The sequence below is a fragment of the Orcinus orca genome, chromosome 13 (assembly GCF_937001465.1).
Source record: "Orcinus orca chromosome 13, mOrcOrc1.1, whole genome shotgun sequence".
Classification (NCBI taxonomy): Eukaryota; Metazoa; Chordata; class Mammalia; order Artiodactyla; family Delphinidae; genus Orcinus; species Orcinus orca.
In genome coordinates this window covers 79,608,589-79,619,103 of record NC_064571.1, presented here as the reverse complement: position 1 = coordinate 79,619,103, position 10,515 = coordinate 79,608,589, and the positions used below count along the sequence as shown (strand labels likewise).

Below are 10,515 nucleotides of genomic sequence, written 5' to 3'. Positions count from 1 at the left end.
AAGCTGCAAACTCTGTGTCCACAGAGGCTAAAAATACCCTGACAGGTAGGTAAACATTTCCTCCACGAATGAAGTTGACCAGTCAGAGGAGCTGGTAGTTTGTGGCTGCGGATGGCTGTGAGCTGTAGAAATTAATCATCAGGGTCTCATTTCGGCACACTCAAGTGTCAGGACCCTGAAATTTTCTCTCTGCAGGTAGCTCCTATTGGCCACTGGCCTATGTTGATCTTGACACTCTGTAGGTCACATTTTCTGCCCACAGGAACTTACAAATCTAATGGGCAAACCAAACACATGATTTAAAGTACTGTGCAGTGGCCTATAGTTAACATCAAATACATTAAATGCATTAGGAGGCAAAAGGAGAGGATTAGCATGGACTGGGTTAGTTAGGTAAAGCTTCATGGAGGAAGTGGATCATCAAGTTTACTTGAAGCCCAAGTAAACTTCAGATAGACAGTGAGGAAGAGGGTTTGCGTTAAAGACAGCATCACGGCAGTGGAAATGCCCATGCAACATTTTGGAGACAGTAAATACTCACCTGGTTCAGCCTAGAGCTCCCTATCCTTTCATCCTCCCCACCCATATTCACATGTAACACCACCACCTTTATAACTTCTCCCCATAGTGATAGCATTATTTCTATCATACAAAAGGGATAAAAAAATCCTTTCAAATCTATTGAAATTTGGAGGGAGATAATTTTATAGCCTCCTCCAAGTACTTTTGATATTTTCTAGAGACAAGCTTCTTCAAGGTGTAAGAAGCCTTTTAGAACTACCAGTCCTCGAGTCACAACACTGACAACTATAGCTCTTGGGTGGCTTAGGAATGTTAATAAAATATAGCTTCTGACTTGAGAAAAAGCCTGTTATGGGGCAAACAAGGACAATTTAAAATGAACAGAAAGTGCAGGCAGAGAGAAAGAGGAATCTGGAAATATGCAATTTGATAGTGAAAACTGGAAGATCTTGTAGAGAAAAGACTATTTTGAGTTTACAAGAACTTTCAGCCTAAAAGGCACTTTCTAAACTAAATTCTGGGACATCAGGCAAGGGAAGAGCTAGAGTAATAAAAACGCAGTCCCAGGAACCTGATGTGACCAGGGCAGAAAAATTCCCTTCTTTGAAGTCTGACCTGTGAGCTGGAGCAGACAGAATGGCCAAGACCTTTCTGTTTACTGAGTAAGAGGTACATGTAGGATGTACTCAGTCAGGGTGGAGGTTACTAGTAGCAACCAGGATTTTGGTGCTGGATAGATTAATGTGCTTAATGAATATGACTAGTTTAAATAATCAACATTATACAGTGTTATTTAATTGGTCATTTACATTGTGATGACTAATTATCCTACACACCTTTCAAACAGCAAACATCTAGAAATTCTGTCTGCTTGCTGCTAACTTAAAGCACGAAATCAGGGGTGACTACAGATGGCAAACATTCACCAGGTTTCAGGAATGTACCATCTGAGCTCTTCTTTACCATCCTTCCAAGAGAACTCTGATTAACAACCAAATTTCTGGTTGGTGTGAAGGATATTCAGTTCCGCACCAGCTGTGCTCCTCTTGACACACTTATGCTTACTCATTTCTTTTTCATGTCTTTTGACTCTCATCACTTATTTAATTAGGGTCTCTCTCTCCCCTTCTTCTCTCTCTCTCCTCTCTCTCTCCAAGGCCCCTTTCATTTTCTCTCTTTCCAGCTTTTGTCCGTTTATACTTTGTGTCAATTTACAGAAAATTTACCATTCCTATTCATTTCCCTTGGTGTTTTGTATATGGTATCATGGAAGGTCTCTCCTGGGGACTCTAACCCACTGAGAGCACACACACTTAGGTCTTAGGTGATTAGCTTGAAAGGTTCAGGGATTAAAAGTAATGCTCTAGAAAAGTTTCAGTGTTTAATAGTTAAGAGAATTGCTGTAGAGTTTACGTTGCCTGAAAAATGAACGCTTGTGGAATAGGCTATTTGCTAATTTTGCCAAATCCATAAAGTGCTACTGTACTCAAGAGAAAAAATAAAAGAGCAAACAAATGCTCTTGTATTTCTTGGCATCCTTGAATAAGTAGGTCTCATGCAACTCTAGATATCAGTCAAGTATCTCCGTATTTTATGCCTTTTAAAAAAAATAATGGGGGTCTTTGCTGAAATGAATAAATACAGCTGGTACCAAGACTAGTTCATTTTGGGTATTTCAGATTTTGGGTATATGAAGTAATTGAGGCAGAGAGAGGTGAAGGGCAGCTGGTGTGACTTCCTGGTCCGCAGAGCAGGTGTTTAGCAAATATCTATGTTTAGTAAGTATCTGTGATCATGTGCTTCCTACCCACTTACCCTTGAACATCATATAAAAGAGGTGTATTTTTAAATATATGTACCAAACTTTAATTTTCATTTCACACTCAAAACTTCTGTACAAAAAGAGGCAAAGCAGGCAAAAAAAATTACAGGGACTTCAGCAAACAATATACAACAACTTTTAAACAGCTTTGTGTATGCAGCAGCCTTTATAGATGTAGTGGGGAAATTGGGTTCCAAAGTTTTTGCTTCTTTAAGATAAAATTCCAATGTTTATTATTAACATCTAGAAAAATTTGTATCTGTCTGGGATACAAGACTGAATGAGAAGTTTCTGATGTCTACTGCACCATTAGATTCCAAGATTGAGAGAGCTTCATTTTTCTTTTGAGAAAGCATGAAATTACTGTTATTTAAATGTGATGATGTATTAAAAACCTCAGTTTACCATTAATAACTTGATACAATGGTGATGGCTAGGAGCAAACACCGATGAAGCATGATGTTAACTAATAGTTAAAGGATAGTATCCAGGATTCCCTTTCTGGTTGTTAATTAATACTCCAGCCCCAATGGGCCACCACAATTCAAAACATTCATTGTCACTTTGTTTTCCTAATTCCTAGTGGCACATAAAAGGTTTCCAAGAACAAAGTTATAATGCCAAAGTAGCAGTGCATCTGAGAAATGTAATTTTCACCTTGTTGCTTGCCCCAAAATAAATATCTGAGTAATGGAAAACACTTTTATTCGAAAATGATGAGACATGAAATATGAAATATAGTTAACATGGACATGGATACTGTGGCTAGCACTTTCCCCTGAACCACTCACAGGCTGTGGACACATGTGCATGCAGCACAGAAAGCTGTGATTTTTCAAAGATGTCTGATGCCTGGTGGACGGTCTGTTAAAAGAATTTGTCTCCCACAATAGCTCCGGTGTGGACCCAAGGCCCATCACCTGTTAGTGATCACAGACATTCAGTTAACCGTCCCCCTGATAGTCAGAGGCAATAGTTCAGGTCCTGGGCGTTTGAGAATCCACGTACTAGTGAATCTTGGCTTTGAAACAAGGTAGCTTGGCTAAATCGGGGCAGACCGGCAGCCTCTCCCCTATGTTTGGTCCCATTTGATAGAAAGTCTAATTAAAAATTATAAACGTGCTCAACTATTTACTCTGCAAGTCCTTTCCCCTCTCCAAGACTTCATCTCCTTCCCTGATATGGGAGGAAAGTAAACCCAGTGACGATAAACATTGAGTGCATCTATACCTCTAGTCTCGACAGTTGTTTCCCAAAGACAACATGGGCCTGCCAAGTAAAAGAACGTTTCTTATGCTGAATATTTAATGAATTTGTTTACCCAGTGTTATCCTAATTGCTGGCTTCCTCTAGGGTTTTAGAATGCCTAGGTTTGGAAAGGTCTTGAAAGCCATCTAGTGCATTTCTGTTCTGATGAGAGGACCCTCACCCAAGCAGCTGTACTTGTTCAGCTGGAAAAGCTCCAAGGAAAAGGGCCTTTCCTCTCCTTGTTGACTGACATTTAGATACAGGCTGGGTAATCTGTTCTGTCACTTGAATGGATTTCTTTGTGAAACATACACAAAACCAAAGTATGTCTCTCCTCTTCTTGGAGGACTCAAGGGCATGCCAGCTGGCCACCAAAGTCAGGAAGGTAATGGTGTGACAGCTCATTCCTTGGGACATTGTGAATGACACCAAACCCTGATATAACCAAACCCAACTTTGGGAATTACCGTTCCCTGGGCAACTCTTTCCTTCCATCAGAAATAGGCAAGCAATTAGATGGTTCAGGCCGAGGGGTTATTTAAAAGCGTCCAGTATCACCCCCATAGTACGTATGCATAGGCCACGTGGTGAAAAAGAAAGGGCGTGGAGTCAGGAACGAGGCATCCTGGGTTCTAGTCCTACATGGGGGTGATCCTGTTAGACTTCATCCTCTGTCTCGTTTTTCCACTTGGAGACCAGAATAGAAGATCTCCAAGATTCCATTCTAAGCTCTGTCTGCAGACACAATGACCCTTGTCATACTGCTAAGCATCAAGACAAGGTGGGGTGATGCTTACTGGACTCTACTTACAAAGGAAGGATGTGAGAGTCAGTCTTTTTAGTGGCTCATAGTCTTGTAGGACTACTGGAGATTATCTGTTTTATTTGCCCATTTTATAGAGGAGGAAAGTGAGACACAGAGAACTTAAGTGAATTTCCCAAGATCACTCTGTGAATCAACAGGGCGAGGACTTAATCCAGGTACTCAAGCCAGAGTTTATACATTGCAACAAGCTAGCAGTTGGGTCATAAAGGAGCTGCCATTTAAATATTAGATAACCAGAAAACGAAAATCTCCCCTCTAAGTTCCTCTAGTTTTCTGGTAACTAATTAAGTGTCTAGGTCTCTGCTGCCACATGGATGGTCCCCAGAGGACGGGGCTCCTATTAGGAGGGGGTGTGTACGCAGTGCTCCACAGACAACAGGAATGTTAGCAACCTTACCCACAATTTTAGCCAGAGCTCCATTTCCCTGTCCCTGGAGACAGAAGGTTGAAGCAGAGAGATGACTGTCCTGTCGCCTGGGTGCCCTTCCTCCCCACCTGTGCCCCACTTCCACGACAGCCACCAACCCATCCACAACAGCACATCTATCTATCCTTGCTTCCCTCCCATGAACTGATGCAAACACACTGATTTTTCCTCTTGCAAAATGGAAAGGGAACATTAGGGGGTATAAATCAAAACAGGAAGAGAGTATGCTGCTAAATAAAATACATGCAACAAAAAAGTTGCACGTGTGCTGCGCTGTCTGAGGAAAGAGAGGGGGTGTGCTGAATTCCAAACACTTGGCTTTCTGTCTCCACGTGCATTTGTCTTTTCTGGGATCCCTCTCTCTCTGTCAGGATAACAGCTGTGTTTCTTGTAGTTGAGCTGACCCAGGAAATCAAATACTTCGTGTTTCTATAACTATACTTCCCAGAGAGATTACACATCTAGAATTAAAACATGACCACAAGCTATTAGGAATTTCTGATTGTTAAAGGTGTAAGGAACTCCAGTAGCAAAGATCAATGTCTCCAAAATTTTCCTTTTGGAGAAGCAGTTTTCCTTTTAGCCATCGAAGATAAGGCTCTCCAGTCAATTTATGCTCTGCTGGGTTGAGTCAGTCGGGATACAAATTAAGGTCCATATATTTCAGGGACAAGAAGGAAACGGTTATGTAAATACACGAGTATTAACATCAATCTGTATTAAATTATGTAAACATATACATCTTCTGAGGTCAGTTCAAAGATCCTCTTCACTGAGCAAAGCTTTACTGAAGCATGGCTCGAATCTGTTTGGAAGTCGATTCATCATTCAAGTGTTTTGTAGTGAACCTGGATGGAGAGAAAATGATGGCGGTCAGTGTGCAAACAGCACTCTGAGAAAGCTTCGATCGTGACTCTCCAGCTCATCTTTACCTTGGGAGACATAACTGATATTTAGAAATCAAACTTGGCATTGGTTCTTTAGACAAAGAGCCACACTTCAATGCCCAGAGCAGTCTCAGATTTAACATTTGATCCTTCCTTCCAAAGGAGTTTTATGTTATGGTTATTAAACAAGTAGATCTTCCACCTAATCAAATAATTTCATGGAGGAGACACAAGCAATATCATTTTCCAGGGAGGCAGACTTCACGTGCTTGAGCGCAGGATCTTGGCCATCTAGGCCACCCCCGCTGAGACACAAATATTAAAATATGGGTTTGCATATAACAACATTACCCAACACTTAAACTGTTAGGGTTTTCTACTTTTATGGGAATACTTGTCCTCCTTGCCACCACAAGGGGGCACGATGGCAGGTCCATATACTGAAGAAAAGTGGTGTAGTTTGTCTCCTCACATTAACTGGTGTAGAAATAGTTCATGAAAAGAAAGGAAAAGACAAGTAACATGTAATAAAATCTTGACCGCGTCCCAAGCACTCCATGGAAGTTTTCCACTCACACTAACTCTTTGTAGGACAGGTTATTGCCTCCATTTTACAGCTGTGCAAACTGAGATTTGGAGACGTTAAAAGACCCATTCCAGATGACAAATACAACGATGTATGATTTGTAAACAATTTGTGATTTCTGCTTTGGATCCAGGTCTGCCTGCCTCAAAAACCTGTGTTCTTTGACTTCCTCACAGTGGCTACAGGAGACACCAAATGCCGAGGTTCGGATGGAACTCACAGCCTACCGTAGTGCCCTGCTCTCGAAGCTCTGCTTGACTGAATGATGCTGGAAAGCAAAACAAACAAACAGACAACAGAAGCCAGAGTCTTCTTACTGAGTGTGGAAAGCCAGCCTTCTGTGAAATGGGCACCAATGGAGAAAACCTCGGTTTACCCACAGAATCTGGAAGGCTCTTGGGTTAAAGCTACAATCTCTTCTGAAATGATGACTTAGCAACTTCATGAAAAAGGATTAGCCTCAGTGTGTAATTATGCATTTCATGTGCATCTCAGTTTCTTCATTTATTAGATGGGGTAACAGATCTTATCACTCTGACTTGTGATGATTAAATGAGAGCAGGAAACCTGTGTGTTGTACGTGCGTAGAGGATCACTGCTCCATCTCACTTATACCTATTGAACATTGACTACATGCGTGAAGTTGAGAGGAACTGAGGGAAATCAGTCGAATGGTGATGATGAATCATTCAGATGAATGAGACAGCAGGGACCATAAACTTTCCAGATTACAATCCCGACTGTCATGATTCAGCAAACTCCTGTGGCTATGTCACAGCTAAGAAACGAGAATACCTCCCCTGAAGTGGATTAAGCGCACGTGTCCTCGGGAAGAGAGCAGGTGCGCGGGCATGACGCGTTAGCAGTGAGGAGACGTCAGGAACACTCGCCAGCTACAAGGGCATCCAGACAGGGGACAGCAGGGTTCTCAGCTTTGGCAGCTGCACGTACGACTCACCCAGGGACCTTCAGAGCAAACCCACACACACAAAATGGACGCCTGAGGCCCTAGCCCAGCGATTCCAACTCATTTGACCTGGATTGGACCCTAAGCATCAGTGTTTTCAAAAGCTACCCACATAATTCTCCTGTGCAGCCAGGTTTGGGAACCACAGGTGCAGGGGGAAGTGAGACCGGGGAAGCTTCTTCTTCTGCAAGTCCCCACCAACCACAAAGCACTGTGGCTGGGAGTTAGGCCTTTGACCTGCGGGGTCACCCAGGCCTGGGTTTAGATCCTGGCTCAGCCATCTGCTGTGTGACTTTGGCCGAGTGAGTTGACTTCTCTAAATTTCAGTTTCTTCCATCTGTAAAAAGGGGATGATAAAAATGGGGCTGACCTCAACAGGCAGTTGGGAAGATGACATGTATTAACAGATGCAAAGGGGTTAAGCCTGGCGTTCTAGCCCTCGGACCCAAACAGCACCTACATTTGCAATGGTTCAGAAGGGTTGGCTGCCCCACAGGGCTGAGGCTCACCTGAGGGCGTTCAGCAGCCCCTCCACACTGTCTGGGGCCTGTTCCTTCAACACCTTTATACAGCCTTTCATCTAGAAGAAAGCACGAGAGTTTGTTAATACCCCAGTAATTCCACCGTAGTACCTGTCCATCACATCTGTTCATAATAATATCACATTATTTCTTCCCATAGAAATCAAACTCAGAAATGTCCAACACACCTTCCTACCCCCCTCAGGCCAGTGAGTTGTTTCTCTGGGCTTCTAGAAGGTTCTGTGCCAGTTTTCATATTATACTGCAATCGAACACTCTATGTGTCTGACTTCTGGGGACAACGACCTGATTTTGATTTTCTTGTCTTGGACTCCACAGCCAAGGGGAGAGCTCCTCCTCTAGCCTGTGCTCAGTTGAGACTGACTGAATGAATTGCAAACCTGATCGTTTTATGTCATCTCTCTGCCCAGAATGCTTTTCCTCCTTCAGCTGTTTGACTGGTAAACTCAACAACTTAACGAATTTTTTCTTTTTTCTTTTTTTTTTTTTTGCGAAGGAAGAATCTGGAAAGAACACTATCACTCATTTTAAGCTCAGATGTTCATGCACTGATTTGGGTATACTGTACTAAGGGCCTCTTTTATAAAGGTTGCTTATAAAAATGTTCTTGTATGTTGCAAGTTTTTTCCTAAAGCCCTGATAAACGCTGTTGGATTGATGGGGGCAGCCAGAAGCCCAGGGTTGAGAATCATTTGGGGCCATGTTTAGGCTCATCCAGAAAGAATGTCGTGGTCGATCAGAGATGCCTGTCATAGGTGCAGGATGGGGTCAAGCTCAGAATGAAGAGATTTGGTCCCTCTCCCGAAACAGCTCATAGTCTAGTGGGAGAAGAGAGACAAATCGCTCATTATCATCCTGTGATATGTGTTCCTGTAAAAAGTGCCCAGGGAGGAACGGGGCCATAGATGAGAGAAGAGGCAGAAGAGCAGTGGATACTCTTTGGGAATTTCGAGTTCTATTTCAGGCTGATGAAAGCCTTGAGTGTGAATAACAGGATGCAGCCAGAGGTGTAGTCAGGGCCAGATTCAGTGTGGGTTTAACAGCATGTTCGCGAGTTGGGGGCCTTTACCTGTGGAAAACACCCGTGATGGGTGCTAAACAATCCAGTACTGTGATTCATACTGAAAGGGATCGGAGGGAGCATGACTGGAGACGGGAGGGCCAGTGGGAGCCCCTGAGGGGCAGGGTGTGAGAGCAGCAGTGGGCACGGAGGTCAGGGCAAGATGGGAGGATGCATCTGAGGTCCAGGTCACAGGACGCGGTGATGGAGAAGGCGTGAAGGTGAAGAGGGAAGAAGACAGTTCCTAGGTTCTGAGGGACAATTGCAGGTTTCTGGCTTTGAGACTGAGTTGGAGGAAGGTGAAATACCTGAGACAGGAACCCGGGAGGAGGAGAAGCAGGTCTGTGGGGGAAAGGATAACCTTTGATTTGAGGCCGGCCATGCCTCAGGTGTCCAAAGGAGGGGGTGTCTGGAATTCTGGGTGAGGCTTGGGCTGGGGACCACGGTTTAGGGGCGATTCTGTATTGGATCATTCCATACAAGTTTAAGGAAATCAGTTGAAAATGTCATGTCACTCCAGCCTGCTTTCCTGACACCCACGATTAGCATCAGTTCTCTAAATGATGCATAACCCTCTGGGCCTCGATGACTTTGCGCTGATGATTCCCTCCGCCTGGAGTACTCTTCCTTCTCCCTGTCCATTTGGTAAAAATCCTCAAGACCCACCTGAAACGTCACCCTCTGCCTCTGCCTCTATGCAGAATGAGTTTCTCCCTCACCTGGGTTTCTAGAACTCAGGACCTCCATTTTGGACTATAGAACACATTCTTTGTAAGTGCAGGTAACAGGGTCTATTTCAATATTTGCTTTTGCACAGTTGATGCGGATACCCTAAGGATTTATAAAACAGTGCGAGTAGCTACTGGCTTAGAAGCAGACTGGTATCTGGAAAGAAACCCTTATGTCATCAAAGAAAAATGGCCCGTCATGTACATGTTGTGCTCCGTAAACCTGAAACTTTCCTAGAGACACATACAATCTTCTACGAGAAAACCTTCTTAGTGAGACACACGTGAACAAATGGACGTCATCAAGACTGGGTAGGGATAGATCTAATATTATATAACGTTTATAGCCTCAGCAGAAAGACTTAGTAAATAACAAGCAAGGACAAGCTTTTTAAAGGTTAGGGCTACAGGACATAATGGTACCCAGTGTATTTTTAATTACTGACTCTGTGACAAGTTAACAAAAGACTGTGGTAAATGAGAATGTCCTATGAGTACTAGGTAATCAATTCAATCCATATTCAAATGATATTCACGGGTTATTAACAGAGCTATTTATACTTAATCTATAGCATAAAAACGTTAAAGCCTCACATAGAATACAGTAAAAATATTTATTGGTATGAAAAAACTTCCATAATATACTGTTACGCAAATTAAATATGTTTTAAAATAGAAGTTATGGCAGGGTGCTCATCTGTTAAGTATATACACACACAAACATCTATACAAAATGAAGGGACATATATATGTGACATACATATTGACGGTGGTCATCTGTCCATGGTGAGGTTACCACTGATAAATGTAATTTTCTGTGTTTTGGGTTCGTTTGTTTTTTCTGGCTGCCCCGTGCAGCGTGCGGGGTCTTAGTTCCCTGACCAGGGATCGAACCCGCTC

The 10,515-nt window shown here is 43.0% G+C and overlaps 1 protein-coding gene across 2 annotated transcripts in view; it reads right to left on the bottom strand.

The window, feature by feature from the left end:
• Positions 1-2,364: 2,364 nt before the first annotated feature.
• Positions 2,365-10,515, bottom strand: part of CYRIA (CYFIP related Rac1 interactor A) — a 106,487-nt gene continuing 98,336 nt past the window's right edge. For both annotated transcript variants that reach the window (XM_004274865.4, XM_033437417.2), the window contains 2 exons: positions 7,795-7,865; positions 2,365-5,693 (listed from right to left, as the gene is read on the bottom strand). In XM_004274865.4, the coding sequence (XP_004274913.1) occupies positions 5,630-5,693; positions 7,795-7,865 (135 nt within the window). In that variant the 3' untranslated portion in view covers positions 2,365-5,629. The remainder of the gene's footprint in view (positions 5,694-7,794; positions 7,866-10,515) is intronic.